This window comes from Meriones unguiculatus, chromosome 2, assembly GCF_030254825.1.
Source record: "Meriones unguiculatus strain TT.TT164.6M chromosome 2, Bangor_MerUng_6.1, whole genome shotgun sequence".
In the NCBI taxonomy this organism is placed as follows: domain Eukaryota; kingdom Metazoa; phylum Chordata; class Mammalia; order Rodentia; family Muridae; genus Meriones; species Meriones unguiculatus.
The window spans coordinates 12024624-12048006 of NC_083350.1; the positions used below are offsets into that span (position 1 = coordinate 12024624).

The window sequence follows — 23383 nt, forward strand, 5'->3', positions numbered from 1 at the left end:
CCAGCCAACCCTCCCCGTCCACCCTCTCCCCCTCACCTGAATCCTCTACTGCGGTCTTTGAAGTTGCCAGTTTCACAAAAAGCTGTAAGGACCAAAACCAGAAAGAGATTAAGAAAGCTGATCCAGGCTTCCATGAACAAATACATGTAAAAAGCAACATCGATGGAGGGTGAGGTCTGGTCCAAGTCCTATATACATTCCCCTTAGAAGCAAATCTTTCATCTTGAATTGTCTCATCAGAAAAATAGCTACATATTCCAAGACACAGCTCCCTACCCCCAAGCTGTGGGTAACATATTCAGATTATACATGTTAATTTATTTTATTTTATTATTTTGTGTGTGTTAAATGTTTTGCTTGCATGTATGTCTGTATACTACACTCATACCTACTGCCTGCAGAGGCCAGAAGAAGTAACCTGGAACTGGGGTTATAGGTGGTTGTGAGCTGTCACATGGGTTCTGGGAATCAAACTCAGGTCCTCTGGAAGAGTAGTGGGTTTCCTTAACTGCTGAGCATCGCTCCAGCCATATTATTGAATTAATTGTTTAATCTATTAATAGTATCATTCCAGCCCATGTTATTAAGTGCATAATTCTAGCCCTAAAGAAGCATGCTGTCAATGAAGAACACAGGAGCCGAGTTTTGAAGACATTAAAGAAAAAGGTCAAGCCTCTTATTCCAACCACTGTTCCCCAATCGTGAGCTTCTAACCTCAAAATGTTACAAGGGCCTTTTCTGGTTCTGAAGATTAGAGCCAAACTTGGGACACAAGTCTCAGTCTGTCTGTCTGTCTGTCTGTCTGTCTGTCTCTTAATAATTTAACATTTTTTGTTAGCTTTATTTTTATCTTTTGAGATGGGGGTTTCACTGTGTAGCCCAGTGTAGCACCAAACTCATGACCCGCTGCCCCATACCCACTTCTGAGAATGACACCCATGTCCATCGCGCCCACCCCTTAGTTGGCTTTAAACTGACATGAGTGGATCTTAAATCCTTCGGGTTGTAGGCCACATTAGGTACCTTTTCCTGTTGCCTTGGGTTAGCCGCATTGGCACTGCGGTGGACAGCCTGCTCCGCCTCATCCTTGTCCCGGCACTTCTGCTCATAGTTCTTCTTGGCCTTTGTTACAAACAGGATGGAGATGGTGAGCAGCGCATAAAGTCAGAACACTGACTGACCCAGACCTCTAAGCAGGGACAGGCCCACCATCCAAATCTGGTTAATGCTGGAGTCACCACCAGATCAGGCTCAGAGGGAAGGTGCCCTTTTCGCTGCTTTTTGAGAAGTCTCCTTAGTTCTAGCCATTTTCCAAACTATCCATGGAGTGGCCCCTGGCCAAAGGAATAATGCCTGCCATTTGCTGGCACAAAGCATGTGAGCTCTAAAGACTAAGAAATGGGATTTGAAATGTATATACCTGGTTTTTGTAATTTTTCTTAATTCCTGAAGTTTTCATACAATTATACAATGAAATGTGATCATATTCATCCTGATGTATATAACTTCTAAGATGTGTAAACCAACATTTAAAAAACTTTCATAATCCTTAGAGTCTATATGTAGTCACTTGGTCACTGGAAACAACTCGCTGTCATTCTAAACAGCTGTCAGTAAGCTAGAGTCCCGAGCCACTGCCATACACAGTGAGGGGCACACCAATGCTATCATCTCGTTCACTTTAGTAGAGCCATGCATCGTTTGTTTGTTTGTTTGTTTGTTTGTTTGTTTCTGGGGCAGGGTTTCTCTATGTAACAGAGTCCTGGCTGTCCTGGACTCACTTTGTAAACTAGGCTGGCCTTGCACTCACAGAGATCCCCCTGCCTCTGCCTCCCTGAGTGCTGGGATTAAAGGCCTGCACTATCACTCCCTGCCCCATGTTTCTTTTGTAAAGCCTTCTCTTCTACAGAGCTTAAAGTAGCCAACAGCCTACTTACGTCAGTTTCACTCCCAGGATTATGGAATCACTTTACAAACGCTATTAAAGCTACGAATCAAACAATTAGAGAATAAATAAATATGACAGTTATACTTGACTGAGAATAAAGATGTCCTTTCTTGGCCAGAGACATGGCTCGGACAGTAAAGGCTAAACTCACAACCAAAACTATAAGTCTTTTCTTGGTTATTTCTCTGTGGCTGCTGGTGAAACAGAGATCAAATGCTAGAACCAGACTGCAGAAGTTCAAATCCTAACCTCCCCTTCTCTATGTGGGTTTTTTATAATAAGAATATTTATTTTATTTTTTAGATTTATTTATTATATATACAATGTTCTGTCTACATGTACAGCTTCACACCAGAAGAAGGCACAAGATCTCATTATAGATGGTTGTGAGCCACCATGTGGTTGCTGGGAATTGAACTCAGGACCTCTGGAAAAGTAGTCAGTGCTCTTAACCCCCTCTGAGACATCTCTGCAGCCCTCTATGTGTTTTTTCAAATAAATTACTTGGCATCTCTGTGTCTTTGTTTTTCTACCAATAAAGCAAGGATTCTTTTTTTTTTTTTCTTTTTTCTATGTAGCCTTGGCTGTCCTGGACTTGCTTTATAGACCAGGCTGGCCTTGAACTCACAGAGATCCACCAGCCTCTGCCTCCCTAAGTGCTGGAATTACAGGCATATGCCAAGTGCCCAGCTAAAGCAAGGATTCTTATGTTTTACATATATTATATATTTATCTTCAAAGGCATATGAAAACAAAACTAGATGTAAATTGTATTTTTATAGCTATTATACATCAATATGTGAAATTAAACCCACAAAACCAATAAAATTCCATTAGTGATGGTTTCCAAAGGATGGTGGCGCCTTTGAAGAGATAGTTTGCACTCACTGTTGTACACACTTCCCTACATTCCTCAAGTTGCCATACATAAGTTAGGGTTAGTCTTTCACACGCTTTCTCCACATGCTGCATGTTATGTTGTTATGTTATCATATGAATTTTTATGTACGGAAATAGTAAGTTCCTAGTTTTCATAATTATAAAAGCATGTGACAATCTTGCAAAAAGGTGCACATAAACAATTCCTTTTTACACAATGCCTTAGAGATATTTCTCGCTTTCAAGCATGCTCACTGTAGCTCCATACTTCTTTGTGGTACTGAGGATGGATGGTAGAGTGGCTCTCTGTGGCTAGTGACAAACCCTACCACTGGCTCTGCCTAAGCCCTTGGTTTTCTGAGACATGGTCTCACTATGTGGTTCAGTCTGGCTTTGGACTTGCTTCGTAGCCTACACTGGCCTCAAACTCATGATCCTCCTGCCTCAGACTCCTGGGTGCTGGGATTACATACATGTAGCACCACACTGTTTTTTGTTTTGTTTTGTTTGGTTGGTTGGTTAGTTTCTATATAGCCTTCACTGGCCTATAATTCACTATGTAGACCAGGCTGGCCTCAAACTCACAGACATCCTCCTGCCTTTGTTTCCTAAGTGCTAGAACTAAAGGCATGTGCCACTACACCCAGCCTATGATACTTTCAATGGTTGTAAAACAATGCACATATTTAATTTATTTTACATATGAATATAGCTACAAAATGTATTATACTATATGCTAAAATGTTAGACATTTATCAGTGTACCTTTCAATACGTTGTCTTTTGAGCAATATAAATTTCTTTATATAGGACAAATTGATATAAGTGTGATTATCTGGCAAAAAGGTATATATAGCTGGGCTGGCAAGATGGCTCAGTGGGTAAAGGCCCTTGCTTCAAGCCAAACAACATGAGTTTGATTCTTGAAACCCACATAGTGGAAAGAGAGAACTAATTCCTAAAATTTTTTCTGACCTCCACATGCACACCATGGTATGTGTAGACTAACGTGTTTAATAAAATGAAAATAATAAATATAAAATAATTAATGTTTAAAGGTATGTATATCAGACTTTCTTCAAAATGGCTGTTGCAAGTTATTCCTCCCCAAAATAGTTTGAAAGTCTGTGTGTCCCTACCAACACCAAGTACAGGAAGCATGTTTTATCTTTCTTAGTACTGACATTAAAATATTCATTGTGCAGGCTAATTTTATGTCAACTTGACACAGGCTAGAGTCATCTAAGAGGAGGGGAACTCAATTGAGAGGATGCCTCCATAAGACCCAGCTGTAAGGCATCTTCTTAATTAGTGACTGATGGGTGAGGGCCCAGCCCATTGTGGGTGGTGCCATCCCTGGGCTGTTGGTCCTGGGTTCTATAGGAAAGCAGGCTGAGCAAGCCATGAGGAGCAAGCCAGTAAGCAGCACCTCTCCATGGCCTCTGCATCAGCTCCTGCCTCCAGGTTCCTGCCCTGACTTCCTTCAGTGATGAACAATGATGTGGAAGTGTAAGCTACATTAACCCTTTCCTTCCCAACCAGCTTTACTCATGGTGTTTCACCATAGCAATAATAACTTTAATTGAGACACTAGTCTGTTGTCTTATTACTATTTACAACTTATTCATATCTTCTGTCATTACCAAAGTGGAACATTTCTATTTCATGTCTTTTACCTGTTTATCTATTGCACACCTTTTACTTTGTTTTTTAAACTGATAATATTTATCTCAAGTTATTTTATCCAACAAAAATAATAATAACATTCTTTTAAACATGTAAATAATGTTATCAAAATAATCTTAAGCTATGAAAGCTCTCAGAAATTATATTTGACAATCTACTATGAGTATCAAGATTTTCATGGACTTTTTAGTACTAGCGATTGAAGCTGGGTCTCCTTTAGCCTGCAAATGAACTATAGCCCAAGCCCTTTAAACTGCTTTGTAAAGGCGCAGCGTGCATTAGAAACACTGAGCATCTGAAAGGGACATAAGTCACAAACACCCCCATTTGTGTATCACAGAAGTACACAAAAGTAGGGTCACAAGGTGGCCTAGCAGGTAAGTGCTTGATGACCTGAGTTCCATCCCTGAAATTCACGTGGTGGAGAGAGAGAAGGTCTGCTTGCTGCATGGCCTCTTACCTCATGTGTGCATGCACACACAAGAAGAAAATAAATAAATACTGGAACACAGAGAAAGTGATACCATTTTTACTAAAAGGTGTCTTAAATTTTAATGTTATTTAGATTATTTTTATTGTTTAATATAGTATGTTATGTAGTTTTTGCCCTGTCATGACATATTCTTCATAATTGTATTTTTGGATTTTTTTTCCTCTCTGTAGCCTTGGCTGTCCTGGACATCACTCTGTAGACCAGGCTGAGCTTGTACTCACAGACACCTGCTGCCTTTGTCTCCCAAGTGCTGGGATTAAAGGTGTACGCCACCATGCCTGGTGGTAATTGTGTATTTTCATGGATTGTTTTATTTTAATTTTATTTTTAACAGTGTGTGTCTGTATGGTATGCAGCTGAGTGAAATGCCTGCAAGTGCAGGGCTTCTGGAGGTCAGAAGAGGGCATAGGGTACATTGGTGCCATAGTTACAGGCAGTCAGAAGCCACCCAACAGGATGCTGGGAACCGAACAAAGTCCTCCGCAAGAACAGTACCACTCTTAACTGCTGAGCCATCTAGCCAGCCCCTATAACTGGTTGTTACAACCATGTAGCCTTGGCTACCCTGGAACTTGTATGTAGACCAGGTTTGTTGGGCCTGATAAGGCCTGCTGCATCTACCTGAGCCTGGCTCGAGTTTGGAGACCTGTCTTTAGCTTAAGAGGTGCCACGTCCGGGCAAAAATGATTTAGCATATCCACCTTAAAAGCAACCCTGCCTGGTAACTGTTACGTGGAGTTTTGTCGCTGGCCCACCTCTCCTTGCACTACCTAACCTCTACATCATCTTATCTCACTTCCTTAACACTGCCTCCTGACCCAAACCTATAAAAAGGACAGCTTTATTCAATAAACCGAGTTCCTGCTTCGATAGAGCTCCCTGCTCGGTGGTGTTTTATTCCCTGGGGCATCTGGGGAGGTCCAGGCCGTTGACACTCATCATCCCGCTCAGCCAAGGAGGGCGTCCAGCTGGACTGGCCACCCTCCTCTCAGTTCCGCCTGCTGGGTACCGACCTGGCACAGGTTGGCCTTGAAGTCATATCGATACACCTACCACTACCTTCCAAGTGCTGGGATTAAAGGCATGAGCCACCAGACATGACTCTCTCTAACTGTATTTTTTTTTCCATTTTTTTTTTGGGGGGGAGTATCAGTGAGACAGGGTTTCTCTATGTAGCCTTCGCTGTCCTGAACTTGTTCTGTAGACTAGGCTGACCTCAAACCCACAGAGATCTGCCTGCCTCTGCCTCCCAGGGTGCTGGGAGTACAGGTGTGTGCCACTGTGCCTGGCTCTAACTGTACTTTAGCCCTTCTCCAACAGTCAGTCACTAAACCATTAAAGCTTTCATTACTTCAGTTAATGAACAGTTCTGCCTTTATCTTTCTGGTTTTTGGATGATTCCTGAATGTAAAGTTTTAGATTCTTAGCAGGGCGCAGTGACACGCACCTATAATCCCAGCACTCTGGGAAGCAGAGGTAGATAGATCTCTGTGAGTTTGAGGCCAGCCTGGTCTACAAAGCAAGTCCAGGACAGACAAGGCTACACAGAGAAACCCTGTCTCGAAAAAAAAACAAAAATGTTTTAGATTCTTAGCATAACATTGATGGAATATTGGTCATATTTATGATAAGTAGTACCAGGGAAAAGCCATGTGGGTCAGGAGTTCAAGGGCATCTGTTTCCCAGGCTATGTGTAACACCAGTTCCCTGCTAAGGGATTATCAGTGACAGGAAACTACAGTGTCTCTTCTTCCAGGAATAAGCAATGGACACCATAGGGGGAACCTGAACCTTTACCTTGACCAACTTGGCAGCAGTCAGGGCCCTCCCCTCCTGGGGTGGTAGCAGAGGAAGTGCATTGGAAAGTCAGAAGTTCTGGTGAGGACAGAGGGGGAAGCTGAACTCTTACCCCGAGATAGCAGAAACGAGGCACTTGCCTCACCTCATGCTGGAGTGTGATCACAGGAAACCAGCTAAAGTATGACTTAAATAATCCAAAGTTTGTTTTAAATAATGCCCTAAATATCCAAGTCAACTGAATATCACCCAAACCAAGAACTAGGAAAAAAAATCAAACTTAATGGATACAAGCAATCAACAATTCCAGCATCAAGATGATAGATGTTAGAATCGCCTGACAAAGACTGCAAAAGTATTCAGCAAACAATGATACCGCAACAAACCAAAGCAGAACAGCATGGCAAAGGTGCAGAAAAGCTAAGCAAAGAAATAGAAGATAAAAAACAAACAAACAAAAAAAAAACTCAAATGAAATCTCAGAACTGAAAGTAGGTTAAAAACAAAATCCCCATGAAGAACAGAAGAGACAGGGGACCAAAAGTACAGTAAGGAGTAAATGTCACCTAGTGTGACCAAAAGTGCATTTGGTATTTTCTCATCACTGAGATCAAAGGGAAGCTTGTGGGAGGAAGGATTTACTTTAATTCACAGTCCCTCATGGCCAGGAAGGTATGCTGGAGCCCATGGCAAAAGAGCATGAGACTCAGTGGATTGGACCAGGAAGTAGAGAAACAGAAGTGCTGGCCTTCAACTGGCTTTTTTTCCTTTTTCCCCTTTTTAATTCAGATTCAGAGCCCAGGCCATAGGATGGTGTCAGCACATTCAGGGTGAGACTTTCATTCTTTTTGTTTTGTTTGTTTGTTTGTTTGTTTGTTTTTCAAGACAGAGTTTCTCTGTGTAGCCCTGGTTGTCTTGGAACTTGTGCTGTAGAACAGCTGGCCTCAGCCTCCCAAGTGTTGGTATCAAAGGCGAGTGCCACCACCGCCTCAAAGCAGGACTTTCATTCTATATTTTCCTTCCTTCCCTCCCTCGCTCCCTTCCTTCCTTCCCTCCTTCCTTCCTTCCTTTGAGAAAAGATTTCTCTGTGTAGCCTTGGCTGTCCTGGACTCACTATGTAGACCAGAGGTTTGGGTGTGAACGGTGATGGTGGCTACACTGCATTATAAATACATTGAATGTCACTGACCTGCCCATTCACAAACAGTTACGACAGCCTTGATTACCTGCACAAGGCCTGTGTAAGACTGGGCTCATGTTGTCATGGAGTGGGGAGTGGATCGCAAGATTCCATGTTTTGAGGAGCCATGGGCAGTTAGGGGTTGCTGCAGGGAGAGGTGTGTTCTTCAATGGGAGAGCACTGGTGAGGTGTGCATGCTCCTGTGACTAGTCCCTCATCTTGTAAACAACCTTAGTAAGTAGTTTTTTAGTAAAATGTTCACTAGTAGACCTATTCTGAGGCTAAAAGGCTCTCTACACAAAACGAAACTATACCAAAAGAAACAATGGAACGTTAAAAAAACGAAATGGCATGGTTAGTGTGATGGCTTACCTCAATCATCAATTTTATAAGATCTAGACTTGCCAGGGGCATGGGCCTCTGGGCTGCCCTTGGGGACTGTCTTCATCAGGTTAACTGGGGCAGAAAGGGCCCCCACGGTGGGTAGCACCATTCCCTAGGTGGGTTTGGGGTTGTATAAGAATGAGAGAGCGCTCTGAGCACAGACATTCACGGCTCTTCCTCCTGACAGCACGTGTTTTGTGACCAGCCATTTCAGGCTCCTCAGCCTTGACTTCCCCCACCATGATGGGCTAATGAACTATGACAGGAAATAAACCTGTTTGTCCTCTGGTTGCTTCTGGCAGAGTGTTTTATCCTAGAAAGAAGACTAGAAACTACAGCAGTGGGAGGAAAAATGTCAAACACAAAATTTAAAAATTATTTTGACATTTTCCCTTAATTTTTAAAAATTATTTTGCTGGTGGAAGCAAAAACAATTAAGGATAATGTTTACTTTGGCCCAGATCTTCCTGCTTGATCTAAAATGCACCAATGTTCAGAGATAACACTTTGGGGGAAGTGATTACACCATGGGTGCTCTGACCTCATCCTGAGTTAACCCATCAAGGAGTTCATAATTTGGTGGGCTGCTTTGGAAGGTGGCGGGTCCTGGGGGCTGCATCCTGTCCCATCTCCTTCCTCCCGCTCTCCCGCTTCCTAGGCAGCTTTGTTCTACCACCCACTCTGCAGCACAGTGTCCTCCCTTCAGTAACCAGCCACCATGGACAGCAGCCTCCGGACCGGGGACCACAAGCCTTTCTTCCTCTTAAGTTGTTTTCTCTGATGTTTTACCACAACAGAAAGCTGACTAGCATAAACAAAAGTCTAAATATAGGTAGAGGAAACAATTAAAAGATGAATTTTTATTTAGAACTAAGTCTCTAAAAATAATTTCTAAATAATTAATAATAACAACAACACACTCCCAGCACTATTTCAGCACTCTACAGGCAGCATTCCCCCCTGATGTGGTTTCCATCAAGAAGCAGAGCAAGCAGAACAACGACCTGCATGTGCCATCCTCAGAGCGACCCTTTGAACGCTATGTCACAGTCATGGATCATCGACCTACATAGCAGTGTACATTCTAAGAGAAGAGTTTGTTGTATTGAGCACTGATAGACTAACGAAAAGCTCAGACGGAATCTATGACTGCTTATCCCTAGCTTGCCAGGCACTGTTAATAAGTTAAAGGGAACAATTTAAATTAATTAATTAAGGGAAAAATAATTAATGCAAATCAGTTAAAAGAAAGGGGGCTTTTATAATTTTCAGATACCTTAAAGTACAACAAGATCATTCAGTAAAATGAACAACAGTCATGATTCAGAATTGCCATGGGGTAAAAACTTCCTATACAAGATTTTGTGTGTGTGTGTGTGTGTGTGTGTGTGTGTGTATGCATACATGTGTGCGTATGTACATGCATATATACATGAATGCATGTGTGTGTATGTGTGTGTACAGAAGCATGGACACCTATTACACCACAAAGGAAGAGTCTCCCATCCCCAGAGCTGTCATCTACCCATTTGTCCTTGTTGAAGGCATGGCTTTGTTTGTGAGGCCCTTATCCTGCTTGTCACTCATTTGCTGCCCTGTGAATCTCCCTCTCCTGCAGGAGAGAATGTTACTGGGTCCAGATTTGCCAGGGATGTTGATAGGCATAGCTACTCTGACTTAGAAGGCAATAGCCATGCCATGCCCAGAGGACAGAGTTCTGCACCAGCTCGCCAGAGACAAAGCACCACTGTGCCCACACTCTGCCATCTTCAAGCTTCCCAAGGCCTTAACAGGAAGAAAATCCATGTGTTTCCCTTCACTCCACACTGACAAACCATCATTTGAGTAGGAACACGTTCATGCACAGTACAGAATGTCAGGTAATGTCACTGTTACAAAGACAGCCGTGGCAAATGTGACTCACGTCCATGGTTTTCTTGAATTGCGAGTTCCTTTGCTTGTGGGCAGCATCCATTATAGTTTCTGTCTGTGAAGAGAACACAAGCACTGTCAATAGAAACCACAAGTAGTGCTAACAGCAGCCTGTCTTGGGGGCTAAGCGTTCAACACCGGGTTACCCGGTTTAATCCTCACATCACCCAGAAGCCAGATGTGCTATTTACTATCCCCACTTCACAAATGAGGACTGTACAGAACAGAGGCTAACCTCTGCTCAAAAGCTCACAGCTGGTTAGGGACACTGCTAACCTGGGCACTCACACACCCAGTCCTGAACACTCAAGACATGACCAGAAGCCCACCAGTCACCACGGAGTGCTATCTTCAGTAATGTTTTACAAGTCGCCAGAGAGCAAAGGAAGTGTTTGCAGCACTGCTAACAGAAACTGCTCCACAATCCTCCAAACCGTCTAACCCAGCAGGGCAAACTCCACGTAGTTCGCTTGAGCACAGTGTCTTCACTGTAGTTATAGCGGCTGCCCATTTGTTAGTCAAAAATAATAATACATATTCCTTACAATAAATACCTACCACTCAGACACAAATATTTTGGCTCTCATCTATCCAGCACTTCATCGGTTTCAAAGCAGTACCATTTCTGTGTAAGCGCTACATCTCCGTTTTTCTGATGGCAATGAACTTTGTGAGCCCAAAGAAACAAAGTCAGTGTTGGGGTCGGAATGAGAATGACCCCCATAGGCTCACATGTGTGACTGCGTGGTGCCCAGCTGGTGGAACGGTTTGGGAAGGATTAGGAGGTGTGGCCTTGTTTGGAGGAGGTGTGTCACTGGGACGGGGCTTTGAACCCACACCATTCCCAGTTACATTCTCTCAGCCTCGCGATTGTCTCAACAGTAAGCATCAGCTACTGCTGCAGTTGCTATGCCTGTCTTCCTGTTGCCATCTTCCCTTCCCTGCCATGAGTCAGGAATCACCCTGTAAAGCTGTAAGCAGCAATAAACCTTTTCTTCTGTAAGTTTTTGTTCATGGTGTCTGCACTGCAGTAGAAAAGCAACTAAGACAGTCAGCAAATAAGAAAGCTGACATAGCTGAGCAGCGGTGGCACACACCTTTATCCTCAGCACTTGGAGGCAGAGGCAGGCTGATCTCTGAATTCAAGGCCAGCCTGGTCTACAGAGTGAGTTCCAGGACAGCCAAAGCTATACAGAGAAACCCTGTCTTGAAAAAAAAAAAAAACTGACATTTTCACCAATGAGTTTAATTATTTATTAATGAATATGAAATACAAATGCAGTTCCTACTTAAATAAAAATTTAAGTTTTTATGTATCACCATAACAGACAAGCATAGATGGATTTTCAGGATAAGGGGACAAAATACTTAGTGTGGTCTCACTTCAAATGGGATAAATAAAATTCCCTTGGGGAGCTTCAGGGAACCCAGGATTCACCTTCTAGCCCTCTCAGAAAGCTAATGAGGAAGATGCTGTAGACAGACATGGCTCCCATATGGCAGGCCAGGGTGCCAGGGAGCTGAGGTTCATGTAGCTGACTAGGTTCCTCCTCCAACGAGAGTTTCTCTCCTTTAATAATTACAGTTGGTTTTCCTAGGTTACTTATGCAGATCAATTGGCCATGCTGGGCTTTGCCCTGGCCCTTTCAGTTCAAATGTCCACTCTGCTACATCTAGTTAATGGTTGCTACTAGTTTCTAACTGATAGCCCAACATGTCTCCTCATCTCCAAGTTCTGCATGGTATCTACTTTAGACACCTGTCAGGTGCTGAGAGATTTACACTACCTCTTCATTTCCCGGCATTCCCCCTCTGCCTTCACAAGTCTACCAGCACTTGAAAACTGCCAAGATCTTAAAAAGCAGCCATTGATTGTAAGCAGACACGGGGAATTTCTAGTCCCGGGGGTGATGTGCACTGCTCAAGCCCACTCGGAGTTAGTGGTGGCACAGCATTTCCATCTCTATCTGCTAAGCAGTCTTGACATAAGTCTCCAGGTGTCCACGCTGACTTCCAGGGTGACCCACTCATGGTGACCTCAGTGACTTTAAATTCTCCTGAAGATGTTTTTGGAGGAGATGTTCTTCCAGGATTCGGGTTTACGCTCAGACCAAATCTAATGTGAATGTATTTATTATTGATAACACAGGGGCTGCAAAAGCTCAACTATCTCATCTATTAGGTGGAAGAACAAAGATAAAAGGGAAAGGGAGTAAGAGATTTGAGAAGAACCCAAGTAATTCTGAGGTAGATTACTGAGAATGAGATCCAAAAGCCTCCTCCTTGCCCTGCCTACCCCCAGGAATGAGAGGCAAGCCTTTCATTACCTCAGCAGCAGCCTTTAACTGCCAGCTTTAGCATAAGGATGATTTCCTCCTGAAGGCTTCACCAACCCCAAGTGAGGCCACATGCCCATAGGTGTTCAGAAGGAACTTTGCCTGCCCCTCCCACTGTGTAAGACTCTTCATGCTCTACCCTCATTTTACCGCACATCAGTCTGCCTGGCTAAGTGCTGTGCTTAGTGGCAGGATAGCATGTCCATCGTGGTCCTCATCCTCCAGAACACTACTTGTAGAAGTGAGCAGCTAAACTTCCTTCCCACATCTCCTGTGCCCCAGTTTACCAAAGAAATCAATTAGGAATCCAGTCATTTGCCTCAGTAGACAAAGACACTTGCTGCCAAGGCTGCTAACGTGAATTCAATCCCCAGGACCCAGTGGGAGAAGAGAACCAACTCTTACACGTTGTCCTCTGATTGTCACATATACACTGTGGCATCACATACATCACAAGCTTAAATGTACACACATGAAAACATATGCAGATAAGACACACACAGATGGAAGATAAAGATTTTTTGTTGTTGTTGTTTTGTTTTTTGAGACAGGGTCTCACTTTGTAGCTCTGGTTTTTCTAGAACTCACCTTGGAGACCAGGCTGGCCTTGAACTCACAGAGATCTACCTGCCTTTGCCTCCCAAGTGCTGGGATTAAAGGCTTGAACTACAACACCTTTTGAAAAGTCCACAGTTTATTAAGAAAATTGTAGTTATGTGTTTCATAATGAACTCTGAGTGACTTTGAGTAACCTATTGTTTTTTTCAATGTTTTTAAGATAAAACAATTTTAAATCTAAAAAAAAAATTAAAGGCAGAAAACATTCTACATAAAAATGTATTGGGCTTTAAAAAAAATAAATCACTGGGGCTAGACAGATGGCTCAGAGGTTAAGAGCACTGCCTGTTCTTCCAAAGGTCCTGAATTCAAGTCCCAACAACCACATGGTGGCTCATAACCATCTATAATGAGATCTGGTGCCCTCTTCTGTCATGCAGGCAGAATACTGTATAAATAATAAGCAAATAAATCTTTTTCAAATAAATAATAAATTAGTAAATTATGTGTGGTGACACAGCTCAAGTATAATACTGTACTTGCATAGCCTAACCAAGATCCTGGATTCAACCAGCAGCGTGAGATAAAAAGAAGAAAAAAGAAAACAGCTGACTAGTTCCTTTGATGAGTGGAAATAGCTCTATTTCCAAGAAAGGGAAGACCAGAGCATGCAGTGTAACAATTTTCAAAGAGGAAGTTAGCACTGACAACCCCCCCTCGAAAAAAATATGTTCTTTAAAAAAAAAAATAGGTTACTCAAAGTCACCCAGAGTTCATTGTGAAACATATAACTACAATTTTCTTAATAAACTTTGGACTTTTCAACGTTTCAAAAGTGCCTACTGCTGACAATGGACTTGTATTGAGCTCTAGCTGATCTATTGCTCTTCTGAGCCAGCCACGGGCTCTGTGTAACGTTAGCAGTAGTGGTCCAGAAGCCTTGCAGAGCTGCCAGGTCTCCCTGCAAGAGCCAGAGCTACTATCGACACCCTAGGGTGTGAGGAAACAACCCTTGTTTAGCAGAATCATGTATGCAGAGCCCGGTTGACTGAGACATTATGCTTCTTTTTAAATTTTTTGAACTGCTCCACACCAGACATGATAGCTCCTTAACATTTTAATTTTTTTTTTCTTTCTGCCCTTTTGCAACAAGACCTCACTAGGTAACTCCCACTGGCCTGGAACGAGCCTTAGCCTTGAATCCACAGAGACCAGTCTGCCCCTGCCTCCAGGGTGCTCAAGGCAGATGCCACCACACCCAGCTTCTACTTTTTTTTGTTAATTGTATGTCTGTGCCTGTCTGTGTGTGAGAATGTGCATGCCCACTGAGGCCAGAAGGACCGTGTGCCGCTGGAGCTGAGTGGCAGGTGGTTGTGAGACATCTGCAATGGATGCTGAGAAATCAGATCCCCTGCAATGGCAGCACACCCTCAACTGTTGAGCCATCAGCCATCGTTCCATTTTGCTGTCATTTCAGTCAGGTGTAGCAGTGCACCCCTTTGATCCTAGCACTGGAAAGGGAGAAGAAGGTGGATTTCTATGGGCACCAGGTCAACATGGTCTGTGTAGTGAGCTCCATGACAGCCAGGGCTATGCAAAGAGACCATGAAAAGAAAGAAAGAGAGAGAGAGAGACAGAGAGACAGAGAGATAGAATGGATGAAAGAGAGAAAGAACGAATGAAAGAGAGAGGGAGGGAGGGAGGGAGGGAAGGAAGGAAGGAAGGAAGGAAGGAAGGAAGGAAGGAAGGAAGGAAGGTTAAAGAACCAAAGGTTGCTTCCTGTGCCCACGCCAGGTGGCTCACAAACCCCTGTAACTCCAGTTCCAGGAGACGCCATGCCTCTTTGGGCACCTGCATACATGTGCACAAATCCATACATGGACACACATGTGTACACATAGTTAAAAACTAAAGAATAACTCTTTGTGGAGGGGGGCAAGGAAGGGGTCTGAGGTAGGCAGCTAAGAGAGACTGGAGAAAGAAAGGGAGCAGGGGAGTGATGAAATTTTATTTTGGTTAAAAGCATTTAAAATAAGCCAGGCAGTGGTGGTGCATGCCTTTAGTCTCAGCAGAGACACAAGTTAGAGGCCAGCCTGAATACATAAGAGTTATAGAGCAAAAAGGGCTACACAGGGAGACCCCATCTCAAAACACAACAAAAACAACCTATAATTTCCTTTAAAAAAAAAAGGCAGGCCTGCCAATGTCAGACAAAAGGGTTTGTTATCCAATGAGCAAAGAACACATGATAATTCTGCTTGAAAGAAAAACTTTGGTATAGCTGCACCCTCAGATGGAGACACAGCTTGGGAGAACATGTGAAAGGGTTTGCTATGGCATTCCTTAACTGACTGCATCTGCCCTTCCTTCACGGCAGCAGACGTTGCACAAGCACTGGCCAAGAAATAGGAAAAGGCAGCGATGTGCCAAGAGCAGCTCTTAAGCTGGGCATAGCAGCATATGTCTCTAGTCCCAGCACTCGGGAGGTGGAGGCCAGCCTAGGCTTTATGAGGCCTTGTTTCCAACAAATGGAAAAAGCAGCTCATGAAATTATGGCAGCCTTAAGACAGGCTGGTCCTTAAGATGATGCGGGCAACCTGACACACTCGTAGCAACCCAGACTCCAACCTGAAACTGCAGGCCAAATTGCTCATCTCAAGACAGTAGGGTCCAATCAGCCTTAATACTGGCTGTGGATGGATGGGCACAGACTGCAGAAAGAGCATCAGCTACAGGCAAAAGCTGGGAGGCAGGAAGGATTCCACAGGGGCCTCCAGGAAAGATGACAGGTCCCCAATTGCCCATAGGGACCAGAGAGCTTTCCAGTCTTGAAAGACATTCATTCTTGAAAGGCTCTCTCCCTGGCTAACAGGTCAACCTGCATGTACAAGTTTTCCAGGAACAAAATAAAAAAGGATCAGAGTTGTGGCTGTTCTGGTTTAAAAAAAAAAAAATTATAATACAAACCAGGACCTATTTCTTGATTCCTTTAAGTCACCAAACAGCTCTGGCTGTCCTGCAGTCCCGGAACTCACTCTGTAGACCAAGCTGACCTCAAACTCAACAGAGCTCTGATGGCCTCTGCCTCTCAAGTGCTGGGATTAAAGGCAGGCGGGCACCACCACGCCCAGCAAGTTGAGCAACTTAGTAACAGACATGCCTGAGATTTTTCTGCAAAAGGGTGATATTTTAACACATGCACAAAACTAACCTTTTTCCGCTGTAGCTTTTGCTTTTCCCTGAATTCTTCCATCTTCCTGGCCTCGTCTCGGAGAGTCTGTGCAAGCTGAATGTGACACTGGGCCACGTTGTCTACTTCTGTAGAAAGGATTTGTAAATAAAACAGTCAAGGTCCACATGTGCCAAACTCAATACACACAACTATTCAAAATCGCACATACAAATCTGGAGGAAGAAGCAAAATTAAGAATAATTCTCTTGGTCACCAACACCCGCTGAGGTCCTTCTGCCTAGCATGGCCCTGGCCACCAAGACCAAGGCTAAGTCTTTAGCTCAGCCTCTTGCCACTAACTGCTACTAACCCAGTGTATGCCCAGGGCTGGGGCTTGGGGTAGGGATGTGGTCAAGGTTCCCATTCAGTAAATAACCTTACCTCCTGAGACCTTAGCTTCAGTTATCAACTTGACGTAACCTAAAATCCCCTGGGAAGAGTCTGGGTGAGGGGCTGATTACACCAGCTGGCCTATGCTCATGTCTGTGGGTGGTTGTCTAAGGTTAATGGATGTGGAAAGACCGAACCTACTGTGGACAGCACCATTCCCCAGTCAGGGAGTTCCTGAACTCTTAAAAAGTGGAGAAATCCAGCTGGGCACAAGCAAGCAAGCACGTAAGGACCATTCCTCTCTGCTCTTGCCTATGGGTATGATGACTTCCCCGCCATGACGGCTGCAACCTGCAACTGTCAGCTGTAAACTCTTATTCCCTAATTGATCTTTGTCAGGATAGTCTACCATAGCAAGAAGAACGAGAGCAGTACTCAGAGCACCACGAGTTCAAATTCCCTGTCCTCTCTGCACAATCTCGGGGTGCTTTCCAGCTCATGAGCTTAAACACTTATCAGAAGTTCATGCAACATTTTGGCCTCTGACACTTACTTATCTTTATAACAGAAAGGAAAGGAAAAAACCAGACTAGGAGAGGTGTGGTTTGTGCATACCCTTAATCTAAGCACTTGGGAAGCTGAGACAGATGCAAGGCTCTTTTCATCTACGTAGTGAGTTCCAGGACAGCCAGACCTTCACAGACAGAAACAAGCAAGCTGAAGCATGCCATTAAAGCTAGAAAGACTGACCTATAAAAAAATTTAGTGTGTGTGTGTGTGTGTGTGTGTGTGTGTGTGTGTGTGTGTTTAGAGACAGGATTTCTAAATGTAGCAGCCTTGGCTGTCCTGGAACTTGCTCTGTAGACCAGGCTGGCCTCAACTCACAGAGATGTGCCTGCCTCTGCCTCCCAAGTGCTGAATTAAAGGCATGCGACACCACGCCCAGCAAAACATTAATTTTTCTAAAATCTTGTGTGTGCAGGGTACATGTGTAGAGGTCAAAGGACAAATCTGAGGACAAATTTGAACATTGGTTTTCACCTTCCACCTTGTTTGAGACAGGGTCTCTTTGGTTTTGCCACTATGCACACCACACCACTCAGCCCATAAGCTTCTGAGAATTCTGCTTCTGCCTGGGATCACAGACAGGCCCTATCATGTCTGGTTTTATGTGTGTTCCAGGGATAGGAACTTGGGTCTTGACAAGCACCTACTAAGCCATCCCTCCAGGCCATTAAGAAAAAAGCTTTAACTTGGACTGTTAAAATAACCTTGAAAGGGCTAGAGGGACGGCTCAGAGGTTAAGAGCACTGGCTGCTCTTCCAAAGTTCCCAAGTTCAATTCCCAGCAACCACAGGGAACCATCTATAATGAGATCTGGTGCCCTCTTCTGGCATGCAGACAAACATGCAGGCAGAACACGGTATACATAACAATAAATCTTTAAAAAAAAAAAAAAACACCCTTGCAAGCTAGAAAATACGCACACAAACATGTTAGCAAAGTTAGCAAAGTTAGCAACTTATATATCAAATAGCAAAGAGCTATATTTTAAGAAAACACTTCCACAAATGCCCAGCCCTAAGTGAGGTGTCTGTACCACATTCTTCTCTCCCCGAGGGTCTGGGATCTATGTGGGATTGGGGATGGAAAGATTTAAGGGCCAGAGGTGGTGGATGATACAACAGAGCTGATGCACACACAAACTCAAAAAGAACCAACCCAAAGAGACTCTGAACCACTTTCTTTTTTAATAATCTATTTAAATTTTATTTTATGTGCATTAGTGTGAAGGTGTCAGATCCCTTGGAATTGGCAATACAGAGAGTTGTGAGCTGCCATGGGGGTGCTAGGAATCAAATCCAGGCCCTTAGGAAGAGCAGACAGTGCTCTTAAACAAACATTGAGTCATCTCTCCAGCCCCCTAAGCCACTTTCATAATATGTTACTACTTATGCATATGAATAGGCACACATCTATTATGTAAATGTATCTAAATGCATTGAAAAATAAAATGCATTTAAATGCCACACAAAATAATCACCAAGAACTACTTTACATTGAGAAATACAAATTTCAGTGTTCACTGTGTTCTGTCTCACTTTAACATTAAATATTATATTACATTTAATTATAAATGTTACATTAAATTACGTTATATTTAATATTTTACACGCTTATTTTAATGAGAATGAACGGAAGTGCTGAGTCTCTGAGTTCGGGTAGGACAGGATATTCTTGCACGGTGCCATTTGGAACTTGAGAGCATGCAGAATCCCTGGCCCCCCTCCAAACGCCCTGAGCCAGACACGCAATGGCCATGAACCTGGGTGACCCACAACTCTCCCAGGGCCAGGCGGCTACTCTGCAGAGCTAGTTCTCACTTTATGGTTGTTCTAAAGTTTTTTTTTAACCCAATTACTGTTCAAATTAGAACTTGCCATAGAAGAAAGACACGGAGCTTGCCAAGGACAGTAAATACAGTTTTACACCAGGAGATGGAGTGATGGCTCAGCAGTTAAGAGTACTGGCTACTCTTCCAGAGGACCCAGGTTCAATTCCCAGCTCCCAACGACAACCACTGTAACTCCAGCTCAAGGGGATCTGATGCCCTTTTATGGCCTCTGTGGATACCAGGCATACACATGGTACAAAGACATACATGTAGGCAAAATACCCTTACACATAAAGGAAAATAAAATAACTTCAATAATTAACTTACGCTGCTTGAAGACATCAAGGGCTCTCTTCAAGGTACTGAAAAACAAATACATACATAATTTCTAGAAATCATCTGTATAATTATATTAGAACGTTTTCACGTGCTTCTCTCTGCCTACATCTTAAAATGAAAACTCCAGGTTCCCTTTGCCCTTGAGCTTCAGGAAACAGTCAAAGACCAAAACTTCTTAAGACCAACGTCCTCAGTGCCGGGCACAGACAGTTCTACACTGTGTGCCCTGAGCAGAGCAAAATGCAAAAGCTCTGCATTTCACCTTCCCCGAAGGCAGGTAGCAATTGTAGAACATGTTGTCATTTGAATATGAAAACAAACCAATCAAAGAGAGAGCTCAAATCCTGGTTTGCAAACTGGGTGAGCACCGGTGGTACTTGTGTGTGTGTGCGTGTGTGCATGTGTGCGTGTGTGCATGCGTGCGTGCACGTGTGGTGTGATGTGGTGTGATGTGGTGTGATGTGGTGTGCTGTGGTGTGCTGTGGTGTGCTGTGCTGTGGTGTGCTGTGCTGTGCTGTGGTGTGATGTGGTGTGCTGGTGTGTGTGTGTGTGTGTGTGTGTGTGTGTGTGTGTGTGTGTGTGTGTGAAAACAGCATCTCACATAGCTCAGGCTTACTATGAAGCTGGCCTTAAACTCCTAAGCTTCCTGCCACCACTTTTCAAGTGCTAGGATTACAGGCATGTCTCACCAGGCCCCAGCTCAAACCCTGGCTCTTAACTGACTCCTTTTTCAGATAATCATCATAATTTTTTTCTGAGATTGGGTCTCATTACATAGTCTTGGCTGTCCTGAAACTCACTCTGTAGACTAGACTGACCTCAGACTCAAAAGATCCACCTGCCTCTGCTTCCCAAGCGCTGGGATTAAATGTGCCATTACACCCAGCATGTACTTACTGATCAGAAACTACAGGCCAACCTTATTCCTTTTTAAAATTTTATCTTTTAATAGACAAATAAAACTGTTCATGTTTGCCATGTGCAACATGTTTTGAAATCTTTATGCACTGTGGAATGGCTCAGCAGAGCAGTTAACATGCACTGCCTCACATCCTCGCCTGTTTTCAAGTGCTACACTTACACTCTACTTTCAGTTCTTCTTAAGAATCCAATACATTGCTGAGAACTACAGTCACAACGCTATACCATAAATCTCTTTAACTCTTTTCTCCTAACTAGAACTTTAATGCCCTTTTTCTTTTCCATTTGCATGTGTATTGTACATGTGTGTAAACATGCCTGTGTCCACGTGTGGGCACGTATGTGAGTGCACACACATGTGCATGTGAAGGCCTGAGGTTGAAGGCTGATGTTGGGAATCATCCTCCGTCACTCTTCTGCTTTATTCACGGAGACAGGGTCTCTCAATCAAACCCAGAGTTCACCAATGTGACTGATCTCTCCATCAGTTTCCTCTGGGGATCCCCTGCCCCCAGCTTCTCAGGCAGGCTTCCACGCTCAGCCAGCACTTCCTTAGGTTCAGCGGACTGGGCTGTGGTCTCCAGCTTGCAACTCGACCACTGAGCCCTCTCCCAGCTCTCAGTAACCGGCTCCCCAACCTTGGCCCCAACTTCTGGGGATTCCATTCCTATCTGATTCTTATTCAAAATTTCTAGGACATTTCTAAAAATTTCCTCACTTAAGCTTTTAATTTACTCTTTCATAAACACACCATACACTTGAGGTTTTTTTTAAAAATCTGTTCATTACAGCACTAAAAAATCTATCTACATCTAATTGTGTTATTGCATTGTTGGATTGTATTCACAGTAACTTCTCTGTGTGTGTATGTGCCTGTGAGTGTATGTGCTTGTGTGTACATATGTGCCCCTGTGTGTATGTGCCCCTGTTTGTATGCACCTGTGTGTACATATGTGCTCCTATGTGTATATGCCCCTGTGTGTATGTGCCCCTGTGTGTACATATGTGCCTGTGTGTATACATACCTGTATATGTGCATGTACTTATGAGTGTATGTGCCTGTGTGTGATTGTGCCTGTGTGTATACATATATGCTTAGTATGTGCTTCCTTAAATATTTGCCAGTGTGTGTACATATGCACAGCAAATATTTCATTTCACTGTGCTTCTTTAGCAAGGGTCTGTGTTTATGTCTGCCAGGTAAGCAGAGCCCTTAATCAGGACCACTTTAAATCTCTAGCTTGTGATTCTTCAGACTGTACTGAGAAAAAAAAACAAACAAAAAAACACGGTAACTTGTAACCACAAATCCTGTGTCCCCTTAATTCTTTTAATCTAACATACTGCAAGTGCCACTCAATTGTGCGTGCTGAAACAAGGGGCAGGGGCATACTGGGCAAAGGCAGCCTAGAAGCCAGAAGGATGCTGGCACCTACTTGATCTCAGACTGTCCACATGGCTTCTTCCTGGAGAGACTCAACAGATCTTTGCCATACTTCTCTTCAATTGCTGCCCTAGAGAAAACAGAAGAGAAGGCCACAGGTCTGGCTTAGAGTTCTTGGCTAAAACACAAAAAAAGATGCTGCTCTGAAGGACAGTTGTTCATTTACTATTGAAGTTCAAATGTAGTGAGTGTCACTGTCTAAGATATGACTCAGATATAATTTTTTAAAAAAACTAAAAATAAACCAACAAAACAAAAGTCAGAGCCAGGCATGGTGATGCACACCTACAATCTCCGAACTGGGCGGTAAAGGTGGGGAGACTGGGAGTTCAAGATCAGCCTGAGCTACACAGTGAGTCTGAGGGGAGCCTGGGCTACACAATACCTTGTTTCGAAAACAAATGTAGGGGCTAGAGAGACGGCACATGGTTAAAAGCACTTGTTGCTCTTCCAGAGGACCTGAGTTTGGTTCAGAGCACAAACATCAGACAGCTCACAACCCCTATAACTCCAGAGGATCAGACATTCACTTCTGGCCTCCTTGGCCCCACACATATATGTCATACTGACACAATACACATAAATAAAAGTAAGTCTTAAAAACAGATTTTATATACATATGGACATGCATGCACACACACATACATACAAGCCCAAGACGTCTGCTTTTAATGGCTCTTGTTTGTTTCCGTTTTGGTGCTGGAGACTGAGCCAAGGACCCTGCACTTGCTAGGCCAGCATGCTTTCACTGGGCTCAGTCCCCACCAAATCCCCGCTGTATAAGGCAAAGAAGCACAGTGGCCTTGGCCTCTAGCTACTCCCAGGCTGGAAGCCCCTTCCACAAATAAATGTCACAGCCAACATTTTTTTTCTTTTTTAAAAAAATGTCTTTTATTATTATCATTTATTACAATTTATTCAATTTATATCCTGGCTGTGTCCCCTCCCTAGACTCCTCCCAATCCCAGCCTCCCTCCCTCTTCTCCCCCTGTGACCCTTCTCCTAGTCTACTGATAGATGAGGTCTTCCTTCCCTTCTATCTGACCCTAGTTTATCAGGTCTCATCAGGACTGGCCTGATAAGGCTGCAACCCCCAGGGGGTAGTGATCAGAGAGCCTGTCACTGAATTCATCCAGAGAAAGTCCCTGCTCCCCTTACTAGAGACCCCTCTTGGAAACTGAGTCTATGGGCTACATCTGAGCTTGGGTTTTAGGTCCTTTCCATGCATGGTCCTTGGTTGAGGTATCAGTCTCTGCAGGGACCCCAGGGCTTTTTTTTTTTTTTTTTTTTTTTTGGCTCTGTTGGTCTCCTTTAGGAGCTCCTGTCCCCTCCTGGTCTTTTGATTTATTCGCTTCTTATTTATTCGAGCCACTGGGTTATATATGTCAGCCCCCTTTGCCTTTTAATTTTGAGACAGCATCTCACTCTAACCAACACCAACCTCAATCTTCATAGCAACTTCCCAAATTGCTATGATTACAGTCTTTGAACCACTGGCCCACCTTTCATTATTAAAAAAAAAAAAAAAAG

General features: G+C 43.6%; 1 protein-coding gene across 1 annotated transcript in view; it reads right to left on the bottom strand.

Moving 5' to 3' along the window:
* The window catches only part of Pstpip2 (proline-serine-threonine phosphatase interacting protein 2), a 76711-nt gene that overhangs the window by 12162 nt on the left and 41166 nt on the right, over positions 1–23383 (bottom strand). Inside the window, exons 3-8 of the mRNA XM_021645503.2 lie at positions 21846–21923; positions 19477–19511; positions 16404–16510; positions 10291–10353; positions 1024–1122; positions 37–82 (exon numbers count right to left, since the gene is read on the bottom strand). Of these exons, the coding sequence (XP_021501178.1) occupies positions 37–82; positions 1024–1122; positions 10291–10353; positions 16404–16510; positions 19477–19511; positions 21846–21923 (428 nt within the window). The remainder of the gene's footprint in view (positions 1–36; positions 83–1023; positions 1123–10290; positions 10354–16403; positions 16511–19476; positions 19512–21845; positions 21924–23383) is intronic.